Below are 23,138 nucleotides of genomic sequence, written 5' to 3'. Positions count from 1 at the left end.
GATGGGGCGCCTGGGTGGCTCAGTTGGTTGAGCGTCCAACTTCAGCTCAGGTCCTGATCTCATGGTTTGTGGGTTCGAGCCCCATATCAGGCTCTGTGCTGACAGCTCAGAGCGTGCAGCCTGCTTCAGATTCCATCTCGGGCTCTCTCTGCCCCTCCCCCACTTGTGCTCTGTCTTTCTGTCTCTAAAATAAATAAACATTAAAAAGAAAAGAAAAGCAGTAGAGAGAATCAACAAAAAATATAGTTCTTTAAAAAGATCAATAAAATCAACAAATCTTTAGCTAAATGAAGAAAAAAAGAAAATACAAATAACTAAAACCAAAAATGAAAATGGAGACATTACTACTGACTTTACAGAAATAAAAGAGATTATAATAGAATACTATGAACAACTGTATGCCAACAAATTAAATATCTTAGATGAAAGGAAACATTTTTTAGAAAAACACAAATTACCAAAACTGACTCAACAACAAATAGAAATCTAAGTAAACCTATACTGAGTAAAGAGATTGAGTAAATAATCAAGACCTCCCAACAAAGAAAAGTCCAGGACCAGATGGCTTCATGGATGAATTCTGCTAAACGTTTAAAGAAAAATGAATACCTATACCTCTCAAACTCTTCCAGAAAATGAAAGAGGAGAGAACACCTCTAATAGTATTCTGAACCCAGTTCCACCATGGTGGGGGGGAGCAGTTGCCCCACACCACTACGCAATTCTCAGATACCAGCTGGGTGTCCTACAATTCAACTCAATTCTCACACTACCTAGAGATAACACCAGATTCCACAGGTAAAGTGCTCACTCCCACAAGATTGCCATTCAACTCAGGATGCCAATCACATGCCCCGGCTGTCACTTACACTTCTAACCAATTGGCTACAAATTAGAGGTTCCCACGACCCTCTCCTTGGGTTCAATTAATTTGCTAGAGTGGCTCACAGAAATCAGGAATCCCATTTACTTGCTAGATAACTGGTTTATTACAAAGGATATTAAATGATATGAATCAACAGTCAGATAAAGAGATACACAGGGCTAAGTATGGAAAAAGTATATGGAACTTCCATATCCTCTCCAGGCACCACTCTCCCCAAATCTCCATGTATTTACCAACCAGGATGCTCTCCAAACCCTGTCATTTTGGTTTTCTGGAGGCTTTATTACACAGGCATAATTGATTAAGCCATTGACCTTTGGTGATTGAACTCAATCTTCCTCCCCTCTTCCCTCTCTGGAGGAAGGCAGTTGACGAGGCCAAAAATGCCAACCCTCTAATCACATGGTTGGTTCCCCTGGCAACCAGCCTCCATCCTTCAGGGCTTTCCACAAGCCTCCTCATTAACAGAAACCCAGTTGTAGAAAGGGGCTTGTCATGAATAACAAGACACCCATTTCATCTTTATGGCTCTGATGTGGTTTCAGGAATGGAGGACAAGGAATTAAATACAGCAGAAGATGTTCCCATTGCTCTTATGACTCTAGAAATTTCAAAGATGTGGGAAGCTGTGAGCCAGGAACTTTGGAATGAAGACCAAATACACATATGAGAGATATATTTTGGTCATCTGAGTGAACAAATATATATTCTTTTAAACTAGAATATTAGAATCTCTAACATATTCTATGCTGTCAATATAACCCAGATACCAAGGGAACAAAAGACACCACAAGAAAACCACAGACCAACACCCCTTATGAATATAGATAAAAATCCTCAGCAGAGCACCTGGCTGGCTCAGTCACTTAAGTGTCCAACTCTTGATTTCGGCTCAGGTCATGATCTCGTGGTTCTTGAGATCAAGCCTTGTCGGGCTACTCACGGACAGCACAGAGCCTGCTTGAGATTCTCTCTCTCCCTCTCTCTCTCTGCCCCTCTCCCGCAAAATACTAGCAAAGTATTCTCCTGGGTGAAATACTAGCAAAGTGATTAAAAAAAAATTAAAAGGATTATACATAATAACCAAGTGACATTTATTCTTGAAATAAAAGGGTGATTCAACATAAGAAAATCAATCAATATACATTCCTGCATAAGGGGAGAAAATACATAATCATCTCAATTGATGCAGAAAAGGCATTTGACAAAACTTGGTTCTTTAAAAAGAGGAATAAAATTTCTAAATCCATAATATGATTGGTTAAGGAAAAAGGAAATAAAATTCTAAATATCAAAATCAAAATAGAAAAGGGGAAATCACCGCATGTCTCACAGACTTTAAAATAGAAAATAATAAAACACTACGAACATTTTCCCAGTGAGTGCCACGGCTATGATGAAATGGAAAACTTCACTGGAAAACACAACTTGCTGAAACAGGCGTAATAAGAAATAGAACACCAGTACAGTTTCGTATCTGTAAAAAAATCTAATTAAAATTTTAATTAAGGGCCTTCACACAAAGAAAGTTCCAGGCCCATAGGACGTCCCCAGTGAGTCTACCAAACATGTAAGGGAGATACAACCTGTTGACACCACGTTATTTTATGATGCCTATATAACTCTCATACCAAAGCCACACAAGGACATTGTAAGAAAGAAAAATTATGGGCCACTGTTTTTCATAAATGTATGTGCAAAATTTCTCAAGAAAATATTAGGAATTCAAATCCTGCAATGTGAAAAGTTTTAAAACAAAGGACAATGTATCATGACTAAATGAAGCTTTTGCAAGAAACTCAAAGTTGTCTTGATATTTGAAAATCAATGTTATTCTCAACAATATCATCTCAATAGATGCAAAAACTTGACAACATTCAACACCCACTGAGGATGAAGGAAAACAAATATACCTCTAAGTAAACTGGAGTTGAAAGAAACCTTTCATAATTGTAAAGATCGTTCTAGCTGGTGCCGGGGCTGCCCTGGTGGGGTGGCTGGAGCTGAAGTGGGTATGGGCCCGGCGGGGGGTGGGAGGGCGCGGGGGGGGGGGGTCTCAGGGTTCTCCGTGCAGAGGACATATTGGCAGGACAGCTGAAGCTTAAGTGTGTGCAAGTCAGGCTGTCCTGGGACGCTCTGCACAGGGTCACCCTTGTGGGGTGGCTGGAGCCGATACAGGGTGCAAGCTGGGGGTTCCCTGGGGTGGTTTTCACGGGAGAGGCCCTGGTGGGATGCTGGGGCCAAAGCAGGCATGAGCCAGAAAGTCCCAAAGCCCTCTGCACTAGGGGTGCCCTGACAAGCCATCTGGAGCTGACGTGGGGGCAGGCCTGGACTATTCTGGAGTGCTTTGCCCCCTTGTCACCTTGGCTTGATGGCTGAACCTGTAGCACTGACTGGGAGTGTCCCGCTGTGTACCATCCTGGGGCCATCTTGGAGGGGTGACTAGGGCTGGTGTGGGCTAGGGGTCTGGGGCCACCAGCGGGGCCTGCTCCCCTCTGCGCTACGGAGGTGGAGGGGGAGCATCAACCGTGGCGCTTACCAGCCCCACAAACCCAGAGAGAGTTCCAGAGCTCCAGCGGCTCTCCCGCGGTTTGCCAGGGTCCTCGTGCTGGTTCCTTTTTGTTCCAGTTGCTCGCTTAAACCCAGGCTTTTCCTCTGTGCCTCAGAGCAGATGAATCTGCTCCTGGTCCCTCAGTACTATCCCACTGCAGTGCGTGGAGGGCGCGGGTTGCCTTCCTCGTAGTATTTCCATCTCCTTTGACGTTCTCTACATGGTGTCTCTATCTTTTGTTGTGCAGAAGCTGTTCAGTCAGCCCTCGGTTCTTCTTCAGGAGGAATTGCTCTCTGAGTAGGTGTATGTAGATTGGGTGTGTGCATGGAGGAGGTGAGTTCAGGGACTTTCTACACTGCCACCTTGGACCAGAAGCTTCAAAAGCTCTTTATTTTAACCTGAGCTTCAATCTTATAGAGCTTTCCTGTTAACCTTTTCTCCTAAGGCTGTAGCCTTTCGGCCCTTTCATACCAGGTCGGAGGCCCCCCTCGACTTTGGTAAGCCCTGAACTCCAGTTTTTATCTTTCTAGCCCTAATTAGGCTGGCTATGATTCTACTCAGCCTCTTGACCACAGCTTTTGATGAAGCAAATGACTTCGGGAGAAAAGTAGTGTTGAGCGTCGTGTTTACCTCCCTGATATTCTCTCCTCTCTGGAAGTTTGGTTTATGAAATCCTAGCTACCCTTGGTAATTCCCCAAGCCTTTATTGTGTTGTGTTTGTTTACCCTGTCGGTTTCAGTGGGAAGGTTGTTTTGAAATAAGATTGTCAACCATTAGAAGTAAAAATATCAGATTATCTGGTTTTGAAGTGAATTACTTTGTTTTTTTTTTTAAATCTTATTTTTAAAATTTTTTTTATAGTTTATTTATTTTTGAGAGGGACAGAGACAGCATGAGTGGGGGAGGGACAGAGAAAGAGGGAGAGAGAGAGAATATCAAGCAGGCTCTGCACTGTCAGCACAGAGCCGGATATGGGGCTCAAACTCATGAACTGTGAGATTTGGACCTGAGCCCAGATGAAGAGCCAGGCACTTCACCAACTGAGCCACTCAGGTGTCCCCGGAGCGAATTACTTCATAATTTTTTTTTTTTTTTTTAGTTTTTATTTATTTTTGAGACAGAGAGAGACAGAGCATGAACGGGGGAGGGGAAGAGAGAGAGGGAGACACAGAACTGGAAGCAGGCTCCAGCCTCCGAGCCATCAGCCCAGAGCCCGACGCGGGGCTCGAACTCACGGACCGCGAGATCGTGACCTGAGCTGAAGTCAGACGCTTAACCGACTGAGCCACCCAGGTGTCCCCGGAGCGAATTACTTTAAATGAGAGGTTGGCAAGCTTTTTCTGTAAAGGGCTGGATCGTAAAACGTTAGGCTTTGAGGGTTGCATGGTCTCTGTCACAAGTATTCAACTCTGTTCGATAGTTCAAAAGCAGCTATATGCAATGCTTAAACTTATGGGCACGGCTATGTTCCAGTAAAACTTTATTTAGAAAAAAACAGTTGGCAAAGTGCGATTTGCTCATCCTTGCTTCAAATGGAGAGAGAATGTAGCTTTTAAAGAGTTGGGTGAAGCTAGTCAAGAAAAAAAAAATATTTCCACGGCTATAAATATTATTTAAAAAATATTTGACTCCAGAGTAGAATCCAGAGTTCTGTGGGGGCGACACAGACGAATCAAACGTCATAATTCCTTATTTATTTCAGGGCCTTATTAAAAGAAGTAGATCTTATATGAACAAAATTTACACAAAACAAGTGTAATGAATAGTATGATACAGACTCAGGGTCTAAGCACTTAAAGGTCACTAGAGCAGTTCGGGAGATGGGGAAAGGCTCCACATTCTCAGCGCTATTTAGCTCTTCGAGACCCTTCCATGATAACCACAGCAAACAGGTTTGGGAGGTCACTATTTATCACAGGTTGGTTAGGGAAGGCCTTTCTGGTCAGCTGCCTTGTGAGCTGACGGCTGACTATACGCAGGCCACTGATGAAGTGAGAAGACAGCTCATGGAAGGAAACGGGGCGGGTTGGGGGGGGGGGGAAGCACTTTCCAAGGCAGAAGGAAATGTAAAGGCGCTAATTGTTGGCACAGTAAGTGGAGTGATTGGAGACTACAACAGACACGTTTCTACTACATAAGTGTACCCGCCAGTTTGGCAGAGAGGAGTTTCTAATGACAGGAAAAAAAGAACGCCTCCTTTTTGTCTATATACACGTTTACCAATAGTAATACTTTAATACAAGGTCAGTCTTGGGGCGCCCGGGGTGGCTCAGTCAGTTAAGCGTCCGACACTTGATTTTGGCAGGTCGTGGTCTCACAGTTGTGAGATCAAGCCCCTCCATGGGCCCTGTGCTGGGAATGGAGCCTGCCTGAGCTTCTCTCGCTTTCTCTCTCTGCCCCTCCCCAGCTCGTGCTTTCTCGGTAAAACAATAAAAACGTAAACAAACAAACAAGTAAAATCTCAGTTCTGAAACCAGCACTTTCAACTTCAAGATTCTTTAGCCGTGAACCTTTTCATTCTTATACGCTACCTGGCGTAGCCTGATGCACTATGGCGACGTCTCCCTTCTCTACGAGCTGAGTAATGGAGTCCCTTGGTTCAGTCAGGTGACCATTAGTGAGTCTACGATCCTTAAGAAACAAATGTTTCCACTCTCCTGGAGCATTAAAGATATAGGGGGGCAGCAGGCGTGTCTTAGTCAGTTCCGGCTGCTTTGACAAAATGCCACAGACTGAACGACTTCAACAACGAATGTTCATTTCTCACAGTTCCGGCGGCTGGGAAGTCCAGCATTGAGGGGTCAGCTGACTCGCTTCCTGGTTCGAGGTCTCTTGCTCACAGCAGACTTCTTCCTGTATCCTCACATGGAAGAAAGAGAGAGCTCTGGTCCCCTCCTGTTCTTATAAGGGCACTAACCCCATTATAAGGGCTCCACCCTTAGGACCTCCTAGAACCCTAATTACCTCACACAGGCCTCATCTCTACATGGCATCACACTGAGGGTTGGGGCCTTCACGTGTGAATATGGCGGGAACACAAACATTTAGTTCATAACGGGACATAGTTTTCTTCATTCCGAGTTGGCATATTTCAGTAAGAAATTTTAGCTGTTAGATTAACAGCGAGACTAGAGAGAAATAGAAGTAGAAACATGACAAAATAAGATAAAAGATATAATTGAATGTAAAATATATTTACTAACTTTTCAGCATGTAGTGGACACTCAAGCAATGTTTGCTTGTTATTAATGAAAATAATTCCTGTCACATATATAACACTATACTTCCTACACACATGAATACTTAGAGGTGTTTCTATTTCGTTTCTATCCTTCACATAATTAAGAAATTACTATTATGACAGACTAACATACATGAATGGAAGGTGAATACAGGCTCGTTTGTGTGTTGTGAAAAACACCATCACTCAGATTATGTGCTCGTTTTTTTGCTTGTTTTACTTTAGTATAAAATATTTTGTGCCTTGTTAATGATTCACCTCTAATCTCTTGTCATTTTCTTTTAGGGTTTTTTTATTATGACTTGTCCAGACTTAACACCGTTGGCTTCCCAACTGATATATCTTAACTTATCCTTTAATGAGATCAGTTATTTTCCCACAGAAGTGAGTCCATTTTTATCATTGGTATATATTGCAATAATTTCTTTTAATTTTAATTTTGATTTTGATATTACTGTCTTTTCAAGAATAATGTCTTATTAATAATAATTATAACCAAAAAATAGCCACTTATGATACCCTGGAAAAGAGTGAAAAAAGAGATAAATAATACAGCCAGTTAATGTTCTTTTGCTGATTCTACTATGGTAGTTCAAAGGGCTTACAAAATGTAACAGAGACTTGTACACTTTATCATGCCACTCATATTTGTTTCTCTTTTCTGTTCCTCAGATATTTTGTCTTAAAAATTTACAACTACTATTCCTGAGAAATAATCCTATCAAAGAAATCCCTTCTGAAATCCAACAGCTTAAGTTCCTTAGAGTTTTCAGCATCGCCTTTAATTTGATCACTACCCTTCCACCTGGGTAAGGTCGGTAGCCTGAGATTATAAACGCAGAAAAGAATTTACTATTTAGAAAGCGATCAATTTCCTGTTTGAAAGCAGCTGGCAACTTTTTAGCCATCGAATAATTCGCATTCTGTTCTGATTCACTGATTTGCTTCTTGTTATTGTGTTAAAAGGAATCCTACCAGCTACATAGATGTCAACTCTCACGGGGGCTAGAGCGCTCATCTAGAGATCCATTATCTGAGTATAGATTAAAAGAATATATATCATATAAAGAGGCTCAAGTGAGAAACTTGCACCTATCCCTCGACAGCCTTTTTTGGAAAGGACACTGTATGTGGCATTAGGAAATCTAGACTTTTAACTTCAAAATTGATAATGACCTGTTTTGTCTGGAGAAAGTCACTTAAGCTTCCTGGTCTCAATTTCCTAATCTGTAGACTAAGAAATTAGCTAGTATAATACCGAAGATTCTGTAATAGGAATGTTGATATTTGGGTATGAGAGAGATGGGTTTCCTCCCCCCTCCCCCTCCCCCACATATGGACAGGGAATTATTTAACCCCTAATGAAAATTTTAAGCCAAAACCGTAACCAAACGCAAAACAAGATACTTCTTCGAGTTAGAGTTTAACAAATTGAACGTGGGTAAAGGGCAAAGGGACAGGGGCTCTTAAATAGTTGAACAACATTTTGTAAAGATTCTCACAGCAATTAAGGAACCGCATCAAAATTCATTTATAAGCTTGTTCACCTAGCATTGTTTGTAACTAACAATCTGACAAATTCTATATTCATAAACTGTATCACTATTCAGTCATTTAAAAGAACAAAAAGCATATAGAAGTTATACCATTTCTGTATAAAAATGTGTGTATACGCATCATACATTACACATATATAAAAACATAAACACTAAGAAAGTAAGAATACTGCCTTGTGTATTTTTATTTCTGTTTAAATCATCTATATTTTTCAACAGTAACATAAATTGTATTTTCTCTGCCTTGATACTAGAAGCAGCTATTTCTCTAGGGAAACCCTGTTTCTTTTTTATTGAAAGATGGTGTTTAAACACTGAGATCTGAGTGCTGGATGTGCCATCGCTATGGTGATGACATTGCTTCTAGACAGTCCTGGTGAACAGAGCTAAGTAATATATGTGTGTACACTAATCTGTGTGTACATATATACATATATATATATATATATACACACACACATAACCCTGCATATGTATACACACACACATATACACACACACACACAAACTACATATATATATGTACATATAAAGACACATATATGTATGTGTATGTACCTATATATGCATCTAAATATAAACTTACATTTGATAATCTATAATTAGAATTACAAGCTTTAATAACCATAACTGTCATTTAGACAAAATGTAGCGGCGCCTGGGTGGCTCAGTCGGTTGGGCGTCTGACTTTGGCTCAGGTCATAGTCTCACCTTTTCGCCTGAGTTCGAGCCCCGCATCAGGCTCTGTGCTCACAGCTCAGAGCCTGGAGCCTATTTCAGATTCTGTGTTCCCCTCTCTCTCTGTCCCTCTCCTGCTCACACTCTGTCTCTCAAAAATAAATAAACATTAAAAAAAAATTTTAAGTAAGCAAAATGTAAAAATTCTTTTTTTTAATGTTAGTTTAGAGACAGAGAGGGAGAGGAAGATGGAGGGGGGCACACGTAGGGGAGGAGCAGACAGAGAGGGAGACACAGAATCTGAGCTGTCAGCACAGAGCCTGGTGCGGGGCTTGAACTCACTATCCATGAGATCATGACCTGAGCCCAAGTCCTACCCTTAACTGACTGGGCCACCCAAGCGCCCAGGAATATAAAAATTCCTAAAGCAACTACAACTTGTTCGTAAGTAGAGGGTCAACATTATTCACTATTTAGAGATTAAGCAAATTAGTTTGGACTATTGGTTAACCATTGGTTATAGTCAAAAAGTTTTAAGGAGCTATTTCTCAATAATACTAGTGTTTTTGAAATAAAGCCGTATATTTTTTATTAGATTAACAGGTTCTGTATGTGTATTAGGGGAAGATTGACAGCACAGCACAAATTCCCTGAGGCCCAATTTTTTGTTGCTACAATTTTGCGTTGAGCTGCTTAGGGCATCTGTTGTAAAGCAAAAGCAGAGAGGAAAGTCTCGGCTCTGGAGGCACAAAGAACGGGGTTCTCATCCTAGCTATGCCCTTGCCGTTAGGCCCCCTACAGTTAGAGTTATGCCCTTGATCATACAACGTAAAGGTGTCATCAACTCTCTCAGGTTAAGTGTTTGAAGTCTTGTAACCACGGAAAGCCCTTTGATGGGTCTATTTAGTTTTCTTGTAAAATAAAGATGATAAATCATTTCAAAAACCCAAAAGGTGTCTTCTTTTCCCCAAAGCCTTGAGATAGCATTTGTTCATGAAATACGTTTTCATTGTTTGTTTAAGGGGTAATGACATCACCAGAATGTCTCCTTTCCTTTCCTTTTTTTTTTTTTTTTTTGCCTCTTTCTTTCTTGGTTCTTGTCTTCTCCATCCCAAAACCTACCTGGAGGGTCCTCACAGCCTCCGAAAAAGAACCGACTCCACTAACACCCTGATTTCCGACCGCTGGCCTCCCGGACTGTGAGAGTGTAAATGTCCCTTGCTCCACCCCACCTGGCTGTGGTCATTTGTTATGTCAGCCCTAGGAAACTAAGACAACAACCGAGGAAATAATATATCCGAACGTGCTAGAAATTTCTCAGGTGGCTTTTTCTGCGTGGAGCTTTATCCACTCCAAACATTTCAAGGCAGCCTTAAAGGATAAATGGTTTATTTGAGGAACTTGGATTGTAATTACACTGCCTATAATGAAAAGAAGTCCATAAATTATAAGATCTTAGAAAAATACAGTTTCTCTAATACTTTTACCTCTTTACTCAAATATTTAATTCTTCATTCATGCCCAGTAATGACAAACATGTAGTCATTTTTAATTTCATTTTCTTTTTTCTATTTAAGGTTATTTTCTTTGGCCCATCTTGAGGAACTTGATATCTCCTACAATAGTGTTGCTTCTATCCCAAACAAAATCCAGAAACTCAGGTATTTGGGAAGTAGTAAGTACACACAGTCGTATGCCCTATAAGGGTATATTTGGTAATGACTGTGTTGGAGAAAATTGAATACTTTCATATATTGAATGGTCATAAAACATAATATGTGAAAGCATAAAGTTTACAAAAACAGAATTTGAATGATTGCCATTTTTAAGACATAACATTTTAAGACATAACATTTTCAGTGATTGTTTAAAAGCTGTCCTGATGGCTACGTAATAGAATGATGAGAGAACCTTGTTCATTTTTCTGTGTGTGAACCTGTGTTCTTATCTGTCTTAACTTATTTTGGGTAAGGATATACACATACATCGTGTAATCTTAATAATACCAAGCTCTGATTCTTTCTCACACTGATTTTTAAAAAGTCTCTGAAGTTCATCTATGTCCTTCTAGGTCAGTGCCATCCTATTTTACTTACGACTTTAGAATAATTTTTAACAATTAATAGGGAGACTATTTTTCAATAATAATCTTTTAACTGTTCTCTTTAGGGGGTGTCTGGGTGGCTCCGTCGGTTAAGTGTCTGACTCTTGATTTCAGCTCGGGTCACGATCTTGCAATTCATGGGATTGAGCCCCGAGTTGGGCTCTGCACGTATAGGGCAGAACCTGATTGGGATTCTTTTCTCCCTCTCTCTCTCTCTGCCTCTCCCCCCTACTCTCTCTCTCTCTCTCTCTCTCAGGATAAATAAACATTTTTTAAAAAACCTATTCTCTTTATATCATGAGCTTTAAGATCATTTAATATAATTCCAAGCCCCTCCACCCCCAAAAAATATAAACACAAAATTGAAATTTCGATTGGAATTGTCTTGAGTTTACATATAAATTCTGAAGAATTTATATTTCTGATGTTACTAAATCTTTTCATCCTAAAACACAGCATAATGTTTCATTTGTTTAGATTTTGTTTTATGTCCTTTATAAGAATTTATGACCGGGGCACCTGGGTGGCTCAGTCGGTTAAGCATCTGACTTCAGGTTGGGTCATGATCTCACAGTTTGTGGGTTTGAGCCCCACGTCAGGCTCTGTGTTGACCGCTCAGAGCCTGGACCCTGCTTCAGATTCTGTGTCTCCCTCTCTCTGCCCCTCCCCTGCTCTCTCTCAAAAATAAATAAACATTAAAAAAATTAAAAAAAAAAGAATTTATGGCTCATTTCACATAAGTCCCTTATCTTTATTACTAACTTCCTCTAAGTATTCTATAATTGTGTTGCTATTATGAATGTAACATTTTCTCTAATTTTTATTTCTAGCTGACTATTGCCAGTACAGAATAGAGAAAAGCTATGTCCTTCCTTACATGAATTTAAAATCAAGTTATATAACTCAATTTATCTTCATTCTGGTTCAGTTTTACTGGATTTTCTTTGGCTTTCTAGGAGGATAGTCTTATCCTCAGTAAAGTGAGATAATTTTGTCTCTGCTTTTCTAATATTTGTACCAATCATTATATCCCATGTAACAATCTTTATATTTTAATAGGAGTATTTAACCTGTTCGCATATGTTAGGGCTTATATATTTAAATTTTTGCCTTCCATTTTACTTTGTATTTACTATTTACTTCTTCCTTCTCCTATTTGCCTTCTTTCTGTGTGTGTATGTGTGTGTGATTTTTTTCAAGACGCTATTCTTTTTTTCTCCCTTATTAGTTTTGAAACCCTACTGTACTTTCCCAGTCTATTAATGGCTATCTTTTTCCCCCCAAACACACACAAACATTTTTCTTTACTATTTTAATACTATTTTTTAAAAATGTGTATCTATTTATTTTTGAAAGAGAGAAGGAGAGAGCAAGCAGGGGAGGGGCAAAGAGGGAGACAGAATCCCAAGCAGGCTCTGTGCTGTCAGCGCGGAGCTGGATGTGGGGCTCGAACCCACCAACCGTGAGATCATGGCCTGAGCTGAAATCAAGAGTCAGATGCTCAACTGGCTGAGCCACCCAGGCGCCCCCATCATGTTTTAGTATTGTCAGGAGTCAGAACTGAAGAGTTTGTGTGGACAAGAAACGAGGCTGCACATGAGCACATGAGACAGACTCCAGAGCTCCCAGCCCTTCGCTTCAAAAGTCGTCATTTCAACCTCTTCACTCCCAGCACACTTGACAAGTTGGACCAGCCTTTGATGTGTGTTTATGTGACCCTCATAAACAGATACTTTTCTGCCTGTCTCCAGCACTAATTAGAAAGGAGATGAGTGGCTGTAAAACACACCATGAAGACAAGTAGTATAAATGAGAAAATCAGTAAGGTTGGTTCTCTTTGAACAAAGAAATCAGGGCTATCAGAAGCAATGGACACAGTAAAAACCAGGGGGACTCGGGTGATGAAAAGTCCGTGTGCAACATAGCACATGATACGTATGATTGTGTTAATTCCACCGTTTTGATGAGGTTTGGATGAAAAAATAGGTACTGGTGTTCAATTGCTCAACAAATATATATCCTTTCTTTGTATCATTATGCTATAGTATTTCTTTTTCTGTAATGACATGTTGCAAAGACCCAAAACATATGCTTTAACTCTTGCTATTTACACAAACGCACTTATTGGCATAACATACTGTTTCAATTGCTTTTTAATTCTCTGATTCTAAAGAAGTTCTTAAACACTTGTATGTTATTGCTAAGTTTGATGCTAATTTTCCGGAACATTGGGACGGAATTTTATTTCAGTATTATGAGTTGCATAAACACCTTTTAAATTTGGTTTCCTTTATTTACAGATTACTTGAAAATCTGAATGTTAATGGGACTGATCTGACTACTTTTCCACCTGCGCTTTTGAAGCTTAACCTGAAAAAACTCCAGTTTGAGAACACTTTCACGCATCCTACTTTTTGGAAAGAGAATTCTTTAAATAGCCCCCCGTGTCTGACTCATCTTACTTCCTTGTTCTTCTTAAAAAGTAATCTAGACAAATATTACAATGAGATCCCAGTGGAAATTCAAGAGCTGCTAAAATGGTGAGCAAATGCTGAAGCCCTTTTAGGAAGAATACACCTTTAAGCCTTTAAAATGGTAGTCAATAGAGGCCAGGTGAGAGTTTTACCGTCAACACACACACACCACACCACACCCTCGGGCATACATAAAATTCTTCGAATTTCTCCTTCTGGTTCTTCAGGCATGTGATGTCGTCTGAATTCAGCCCGTTTGCTAAAATCCTCAAGTCACTACTTAATTCCAGTGGGAGTTACACGTTGCTGAGGGGTAGCTGGCAATGTCTCTACAGTCCGTAGTCGTAGGTCCTGTGAATTACTAAGGACACAGAAGTGGGTTCTTCCAAAAAAGGCTTCTTTAGTCCCAGGCACACTATGCAGGGAAATGCTTTATACTCTAGCTTCCTAGAGACCAGACGTATTTCGAGCAACTTCTCCTCAGTGATCCGTGGCCAGTGTGAGAATCATTGCCTAATCTCAGGACTAGGGTTTTTAAACCCCATCCACTGGCCATCCACTCAGCTTATCTCTTATTTCCTTCAGATGGTATAAATCTGTTGTTACGCTCATCAGTGCGTATATTACTGATTTAACAAACATTTGTTGTATGCCTAAGTGAAATTTCCCAGGAGTAGATAAATTACCAATATAGACTCCATAAAAGGCAGGAAGCCTGAACAGACTAGTAATCATCAAAGACATTGAAGAAGGTGATTCTAAACTACCAGTAAAAAGGGACCAGGACCCAAAGTTTTCCATTTTAATGCATCGAGATGTCAGTGTTCATGAGATTTGAATGCACATGAAAAATTAAGAAATATCTCAAAAGATACAAAGTTTTACAAAGAAACAAAACCAAACTAGCGAGTGGTAACAGACGTGGTACAAAACGATTTGAATTCACCACAAGGTAGGGAAGCTGAACCTGACATTCCTCAAATCTGTACCCAAGAGTGGGCTACGTGTCCCCGGGCAGTAAATACCTTTTTTCTAGCTAACCAAGCGTTTCTGAGAGAAACATCCTCAATTTAGACTTTGAAGACTCCGAAAAAATTAAGTTAAATTGAACATTATCTCACAGTTGAAAGAAATGTCCAAATACGTGTGGAAATGAGCCATCAACAGTTAAAGTCAGCGAAATCAGTCAACAGGTACAAGCCTCCAAGGATCCAAGAATATGAACTTTACAGAATATGAAATACCTATTTTCAGTGTTTACAGTAATAAAACATATTAATTTTAAAATGGTTAAGAAATAAAAGACCATCGAATATGAGTGGGCACATATGAAAAAGAAAATTTTATTTTCATTTATTAAAAAAAATTTTTAATGTTTATTTTTGAGAGAGAGAGAGAGAGAGAGAGACAGAGTGTGAGTGGGCAAGGGGTAGAGAGAGAGGGAGACACAGAATCTGAAGCAGGCTCCAGGCTCTGAGCTGTTAACACAGCGCCCAACGTGGGGCTCAAACCCATGAACAGAACCGTGAGATCATGACCTGAGCCGAAGTCAACTGCTCAACTGACTGAGCCACCCAGGGGCCCCTATTTATTTATTTTTTAATGTTTATTTATTTTTGGGAGAGAGAGAGTCAGAGTGTGAGCAGGAGAGGGGCAGAGAGAGAGGGAGACACAGAATCTGAAGCAGGCTCCAGGCTCCGAGCTGTCAGCACAGAGCCCAATGCGAGGCTTGAACTCACGACCCATGAGATCATGACCTGAGCTGAAGTCGGATGCTTAACTGGCTGAGCCACCCAGGCACCCCTGAAAAAGAAATTTTAAATGAAATGAAATTCTAGAAACTAAAAGTGGAACAGTTGAAATTAACTCGGTGCATGGGTTAAATAAATAGACAACTATACAGACACGCAGAGGGATCTGAAGAGATTATTGTGTCTATGCAGACAGGAGGTAAAGAGATATTAATACACACTCTAACACAGACGTAGAGTCCCAGAGAATTCTGTGTATTTTCAGAAGTAATGAAAGATGTGACCTCGGACGCTGAAAGCTCTATACGAGGGCAGTAACACACCTTATAGACACCAAAGACGAAGGCAAAGACTCAAAATCAGCGAGGGGGGAAAAAGGCACTTAGAATAAGAAGTCAACTGCTAGCAACAGCGGGACAATGACCGAAAACATGCTACTTTGCCCAGCACAACGAACTTGCAAGAACAAGGGAGAAAGAATGTCATTTCAGAGAAAATAAAACAGAGAATTGACTTCCTCTAGATTTTCACTAAAGGAACTTGCAAAGGGTGTGCATCAGGAGGAAAATGACTCCAGAAGCAAGCTCTGAGATGTAAGGAGGAATGGAGGGAAAGAGATTGGAGATATGTGGATAAACAAACATGGTCTCTAGAATCCATGAAATAATAACAACAATGTCTATGGTGTGGTGTTGAAAAGAAGCTATAACTAAAACCAGATATCAAAAACAATTAGAGATGTAATATTTAAGTGATACTTACCTAGGAATATATCAAGAAACGTAACGTACCTAGGAATATATCAAGTGAAATATGTACAAAGCACTTACAGAGAGAAAACATCAAATGACAGAAAAATAAAGAAGTTTGAATCAAATGAGAAAGATATATATTCAGGTATAATAAGATCCAACACGAAAAATACATCCGTTCTCCCCAAATAGAATGGTATGTTCAATGTAGTTCTGGCCAAAACTCCAACAGAATCTCCGAGAAACTTGATAAGCTGACTATAAAATGTGTATGGAAAAGCAGAGACTCCAAAATAGCCAAGACAAGCCTGAAAAAGACTAACATTAAGGGCCTTGTTGGTTTATATCTGGTCAGATATGAACAATTATTATAAAGTCAGAGAGAGTAATACAGCTGGTGTTACGTGCAACGAAAGACAAATTAACCAATGGAAGAGAATACATAGTCCAATTATGTCCTCGTGCGTGTGCAAAAGCTTGATGTCGGGCAAAATAGCACTGTGGATCAGTAGGGAAAGGAGAGATTTTTCAATAAGTGATACTGAGATATTTGGTCACCTACCAGGGGAAAAAAATGTATCATTAGATTCCTGCTATGTGTATGTCACTATCCTGTGCAAAATCAGTTCCAGTTGGATTAATGATGTAAATGCGAAAAACAAAACTTTAAAGCCTTCGCAAGCAAGTATAGGAGACTAATATGTATAACTTCACGATGGGAAAACATGCTTTGAGCAAAACAAAAAATATAAACAGTAAAGCCAAGTTTCATAAATTTGACAGAAGTGTAATCTGTCCATGTAACATGACACCTATAAAACTAAGAGGCAAGCCATCAAGAAGATATTGCAAATGCGTACAGCTGTTGAAACCTATATGTATGTCTCCCACAAATCCATAAGAAAAGATATAACCAATAAAAAGTGTATAAGTGATAGGAATATGCGATTCAGGGGTGATGATACATTGATAGCTGACAAGCATGAAGAATGTTAAATCTTATTGGTAATCAAGGAACTGTGATATCACATAGCAACAATAGGTTTTTTATGTACCCGTTTAATCAAGATGAAGGAGATTGACACTAAATGTTGGCTTTGGATGCCGCAAACTGGATTACCATGTACCATTCGTGGCACTGTAAGTTGGTCAAAGCTTTGTGGAAGGCATTTTGACAGTATCCTGCTTACCCCTTGAAAGAGAAATTTAAGTCTCCAGAATTCGTCTTATAGAAATAGTAACATGTGAACACAAGTCAGCCATAGGGATGGCAATTGCAGTCTAAATGTGCATCAATAAAAAAGTGGTAAAATAAAATTACGGTGTATCCATGTTTTGGAATATTATGATGCTATTCATAATATGAAGCAAAACAAAATGTATTGCCATAAAAATTTGTCCAAGACATTCTGTTAACTCTTTTGAGATTTTATACGTATGTAAAATTTAACGTGTATCCATGTTTATATGAATTTTTTTTATTTTTTAAATTTAAAATTGGTAAATCACACCGATGTCTACACCACCAAGAAAGTATGAGTGGCCCCTGATGATTCTCATCCACACCAAACTTTGTACTGGCAGACTTTTCCATTGTGCCCATCTGATGATTATGAAATGGTATCTGTAGTCTCTGATGGCTGATGAGGTTGAGAAGCTACATTTCTCAATGTGCTCTCGACATTCAAGTCTCTTCTGTGAACAGTCTGTTCATGCAAATGGAATAAGCGGTTGATGTCTTTATTATTTTTTTTAACGGATTTGTGAGCATCTAAAAATACATGCAGACACTAGTCCTATACTAGGTTATGGTAGTCCCTTTATTTTTAAAATAATATATTTATTTTGAATTCTAAAAATAATACGTAGTTCTTACAGAAAATTTGAAAATTATGGAAAAACTTTATAAGGACATTTAAAATGTCCTGTGATCACATTGACCAAGAATAAGTACTGTTTTCTCTCTGTGTCTATCCTTAGAGTGTTTCCTTGCTATGCGTCTATACTTTTTTGTTTTAGAAAACTAGGATTGTTTTGTATTCACATATCTATTTTTTAGCACTTAATTTTTACTTGTGTATGTTTTAGCTCTTTAATTAGATGCTAAGATCAATAACGATAAAGGCCCCATTTTAAACTACTTTGATCTTGCACAGCATCGGGCAAGATGTCTTTTCCTTAGTAGATATTTACTAAGTATTGACGTTTCCTCATTCGCAGCCTGTCTACATGTGAATGGTGTCACGGTCCCAAGTTTGGCGAAGGTTTTCGAGTCATCCGATCCTGTGACATTTTTGGAGCAACACAGCTTCCTGTTTTGTACCATGTCTGTTCTTCCTACTGCTACAGAAAAGTAAAGGAAAGCAGTTTTATTTTAAAGAATGATCCCAGTAACAGAAGAGCTCTAAATTCTGAGTTGATAAGTCATACAATGATTTAGGAGTCCCACTTTAAAAGCCATTAAAGTTTGTGTATATGGTAATTCCTGTCTTTGAGAGTACAGGTTCTGTCTTCTGTGACGCCTCTTTGTAAACCCAGCTCCTTAAGGAACTTTGTGATTGTGAGGGAATTGTTGCAGAATAATTACTTTAGGAAGATTAGTGAAAGGTCTTTGGATTTCAGTGAAGATCTAGAAAATTATTGCATGTTGGGCGTAAAATGAGAACTGACAGAATCCTTCACAAAAAAAAAAACTATTTATCTTTCAACTGGCTTTTTTGGGCATCCATTCCAAGTGATAAGATAGCATTTCAAAGTCAACCAGTGGCATTTGTGCCTCCTATGGGTTCAAAGCCACGTACCCAAGTTCTCTTTGTGAATGCTGTTCGTGAATTTTTGTGGAAATCTGCCCAGTGCCAACCATCTCCATTGTGGATTGTTTTCGGTAATAAAAGATTTATTCCAGTCCTATATTTAGTTGTCTGAATTCGTTACCCAGGCTTTTAGAACACTGGTACAATCTGTCAATTATCCTGACCTTCATCTCATAAAGCCGGATTCCATAGGCCAGTGCTAGCACTCACCAGGCCTTCAAAGATAGCCTGGCAATTGGGGCGCCTGGGTGGCTCAGTTGGTTAAGCATCTGGCTTCAGCTCAGGTCATGATCTCATGGTTCATGGGTTCGAGCCCCACGTCGGGCTCTGTGCTGACAGCTTGGAGCCTGGAGCCTGCTTCGGATTCTGTGTCTCCCTCTCTCTCTCTCTCTGCCCCTTCCCTGCTCTCGCTCTCTCTCTCAAAAATGAATAAACATTGGGGCGCCTGGGTGGCGCAGTCGGTTAAGCGTCCGACTTCAGCCAGGTCACGATCTCACGGTCCGTGAGTTCGAGCCCCGCGTCAGGCTCTGGGCTGATGGCTCAGAGCCTGGAGCCTGTTTCTGATTCTGTGTCTCCCTCTCTCTCTGCCCCTCCCCCGTTCATGCTCTGTCTCTCTCTGTCCCAAAAATAAATAAACGTTGAAAAAAAAATGAATAAACATTAAAAAAAAAAAAATTAAAAGAAAAACCCAAAGATAGCCTGGCAAGAAAATAAGGTAAAACTTACAAAATTACATTGCAAAGCAACATATGCATACAGTACAACTTGCTTCTTTAAGAATTAGTGTTTGGTAACAGGAAGGTAAGAGCATTTTGATATAACAATTGAATTTCAGAATGGCACAAAATTGTTTCATATGCGTCATATTTTTATGTGTATTGAAGTCCGAAATGTCATTGCTAACGATGAAACTTGATGAAATCACATGATTGAAATTTATACAGGAATCTTATCTCTAGAGAATGTCAGAAAACTCACATTATGTCAGGTGTGTGTGTTTCATTTAGTAACAACAAGGGGGTACAGGAGTGATTCAGTCAGCTGAGTGACCGACCTCCTGAGGTTGTGATCTCCCGGTTTGTGAGTTCAAGCCCCCCATTGGGCTCTCTGCTGTCAGCACACAGCCCACTTCAGATCCTCTGTCTCCCTCTCCCGCTCCCCGCTCTCTCTCATACGTGCTCTCTGTCTCTCAAAAATGCATAAACGACAACAACAAATGACAATAACAAAAATGTGCGCTAAATATTTAAATAGCTGTAACAAAATTAAGTACACATATATTTTCATCACAGTTATAAGAAGTTATTGCTCAAGAATACTCGCATTTGGGTGCAAATATATATAATAGTGATCACTTGGAAACATTTTAAGTTTTTATCAGTAGAGAGTTGGTTAAATATGGTAAATCCAACAAGGTAATATCATTCAGCCACTTAAAAAATTAGATAGCTCTGTTTTTCCTGACATGGAAAGATAATTATCAAGTATTCTTGACAAAATATTTATTAGGTAATATAATCACATAATTTAAAATTCAAAAGATACCAAAGAGTAGATCTTAAAAATTCTTTAACGCCAATGCCCTGCCGTCTCAGAGGCAATCAGTGATACCAAGCTTTTTGTATTCTTCCAGGATGTTTTATTGTATATGTAAGCTAGTAAGTAAATATATTTCTTCCCTACTATTTATACAATATTAACAGATATATACTCCTTTTTGGACCTTTCCTCTTAACTATGCCGTAGAGGTGATTCTGTATCAGTACATTATTACCTTCTATTATTTTTTACGATTGCCTATTATTCCATGGAGAAATGTATATAGTTTTCTTTACCAGTTCAGTACAAATGAACTCTCGACTTTTTATAACCTCTTGTTATGAAAAAAAAAAAAAAGTTGCAAAGAATAACATTGTCATTTGCACGTGTTTAAATCTGTTTGCGAGATAAATCCCTAAAGGCGAAGTTGCTAGGTCAAAAGGTATGTGCATTTATATGTAATTGGGGGCATATGGAATATATTTATTTTGTTCACTTTCGAATATGTAATACTAATATATTGTACCCATTTGGAACAAGATTTGGGTCAGAGCGAAAAGTAAGTCTTTCCAATCAACTTCCTTCGGATTCCAATTCTCCTCAGAGGCAAACATTGCTACCAGCTTCTTGTCTTTGCCTCCAGGGAAATTCTAAGCATGTATAAGCACGCAGCTGGATGTAGAAGAAACTTCCTTATTCCAGTAGCTTTTTAAAAGAATTTTTGGGGGTCATATTCTATAGCAGCAATATTGACTTCGTCTGTAAGCTTCTTGGAAATGCAGAATCCCAGATCCACCCCAATCCTACTAGATTAGAATCTCTGGGGACGGTTTCCAGGAATCTTCATAATCACTCTCTCTCCAGATGATTCTAAGGGTCACTAACATGGACATTCTCTGGTCTCCAGAGGTCAGAAGGCTCACCCCAAGATGTCAGAGAAATAAAGATGCAGGTTTGGGCATAATGCACTTTATTGTCTTCTCATCTCAGCCATACACTGTCATCCCCGAGATCTCATTCTACAAAAATTATTTAGGAATGTTATCCCAGGACTAGTTTAACATTCAAAAATTGATCAGTGTAAGCCACTGGACCTCCAGACCTCCATGAGCACCAGAGTGCAGAGAACAGAGACAAGCGAATGTTTCTCTTTCTAGATGTTCATTATCCTGGTGCAAAACATCTCACTAAGTAGGTCCTTTCCCCCCTTTCTTTTCCTTCACTTGCCCTGACTTTCATTTTTTCTTCTCACTCTCCCTCCCTCCTTTCATTGCTTTCTTTGGACCTCTATTTTTTCCTGTTTTTCGTCCTGAGGTAGGGAGTGCTTAATTAAATTTAAACACAAAGGAGGACTAAGGATCATGGAAACAGTCTGTCTGTAAAATACTCAAGGTAATCCCAGGGTCCCTGGGTGGTGCAGTGGGTTAAATGGTTAAATGTCTGACTCTTGATCTCATCTCAGTTCATGGTCTCGTGGTTCATGGTCTCGTGGTTCATGCATTCGAGCCCCATGCACTGATGGCGTGGAGCCTGCTTGGGATTGTCTCTCCTTCTCTCTGCCCCTCCCCAGCTCGTGCGCTCTTTCTCTCTCTCTCTCAAAATAAATAAATAAACGTAAAAAAAAAATTCTCAAGGTAATCCCAAAGTCATCCTGTAACAACAAGTATGTGTGTGAGCACACATCTGGGTACATGTACAAGGGGGTGGGAGAAACTGGATGATAAACAAAGGATTCATGGTGCCCTCTGGGAAATGGAACCTGGGGCTGGGATTACGGTCTTTCTCTTTCTATTATGTGATTGTTTCCACTTCTGAGTGTTTGAATTTCAGGTTAATTATGAATTACTCTAATAAACATAAAAATGTTTTAATGGGATTTTAATGGGATCATGTAATGCCGACATTTTCTTTCTGTCTTTCTTCCCTGAGTCATATATTGCAAACATTTTTCTAGGTTGTTCATACCCAATATTGGTAAGTTGCCATGGAAACGCCCCAACTTGCTTATCTAATACTCTCTTGTTGAATAAACTATCTCTGGTGTTTATCTGTTGTAAACAACAATAGATTTCATAAATGTAATAAAACCAAAGATAAATAGTTGCCAAAATCTATTTTTGTTTTTGTTTGATTGTAACAAAAATTTCCAACATTTAAATTGCTAGATGAACATTGTGCAGAGATTTAAAGCTTTTTATTCTTATGATTAAATTGTTATCCTCATTATCAGTTTAGCTTTTCACCAGCAGTCTGTGAGCTGCCCTTTTCCCCAAACCCACAATATCGTTGATTTTAGTTAATTAATTAACTTAGATAGAAAGTACATACATATGATTATTTCACTTTCTTTTATTACTAATAAAGTTAATTTGGGTTCCATGTTAAATAATCATGATTCTGTCATCTTTTGTAATTTTTTCCTTTACATCTTTTTTCTGATGCTTCTATTGATATGTTCATCTTACTGGTTTGTAATGGTTTACATATGTTGAGAATGTTACCTTCTGTCATTTATGATGAAAGGGGTTTTCTTCCCCCCATTTATGACCAGCCTTTTATTTTTATTCAAAGTGGGGGTTTTTTTGACAAGCAGATTTTATTTCATTTATGTATTTACTTTTTGACATAAAGATTTTAAATTTTAGGTTGCAAAATCATGGATGAAACTGGAGTTACGACATAACGTCAGTGAATAGTGAAATAAGCCAGACCCGGAAAGAAAAATACAGCCTGATCTCCCATATATGTGGAATCTATAGAAGTCAAGGTCAGAGTAGAGAGTAAAATAGTGGT

At 39.2% G+C, this 23,138-nt stretch overlaps 1 protein-coding gene across 1 annotated transcript in view; it reads left to right on the top strand.

Annotated features, from left to right (window-relative positions):
• The window catches only part of LRRC63 (leucine rich repeat containing 63), a 34,086-nt gene extending 15,653 nt beyond the window's left edge, over positions 1-18,433 (top strand). Inside the window, exons 5-10 of the mRNA XM_047074831.1 lie at positions 6,207-6,303; positions 6,962-7,062; positions 7,351-7,487; positions 10,490-10,573; positions 13,317-13,556; positions 18,214-18,433. Of these exons, the coding sequence (XP_046930787.1) occupies positions 6,207-6,303; positions 6,962-7,062; positions 7,351-7,487; positions 10,490-10,573; positions 13,317-13,556; positions 18,214-18,433 (879 nt within the window). The remainder of the gene's footprint in view (positions 1-6,206; positions 6,304-6,961; positions 7,063-7,350; positions 7,488-10,489; positions 10,574-13,316; positions 13,557-18,213) is intronic.
• Positions 18,434-23,138: the final 4,705 nt, after the last annotated feature.

The sequence above is a fragment of the Lynx rufus genome, unplaced genomic scaffold (assembly GCF_022079265.1).
Source record: "Lynx rufus isolate CCGP_SWC_20201006 ecotype Redwood Valley unplaced genomic scaffold, mLynRuf1.p SCAF_1, whole genome shotgun sequence".
NCBI classification, from domain to species: domain Eukaryota; kingdom Metazoa; phylum Chordata; class Mammalia; order Carnivora; family Felidae; genus Lynx; species Lynx rufus.
The sequence above is the reverse complement of the archived record's forward strand: the minus strand, read 5'-3'. Positions and strand labels throughout refer to the sequence as shown.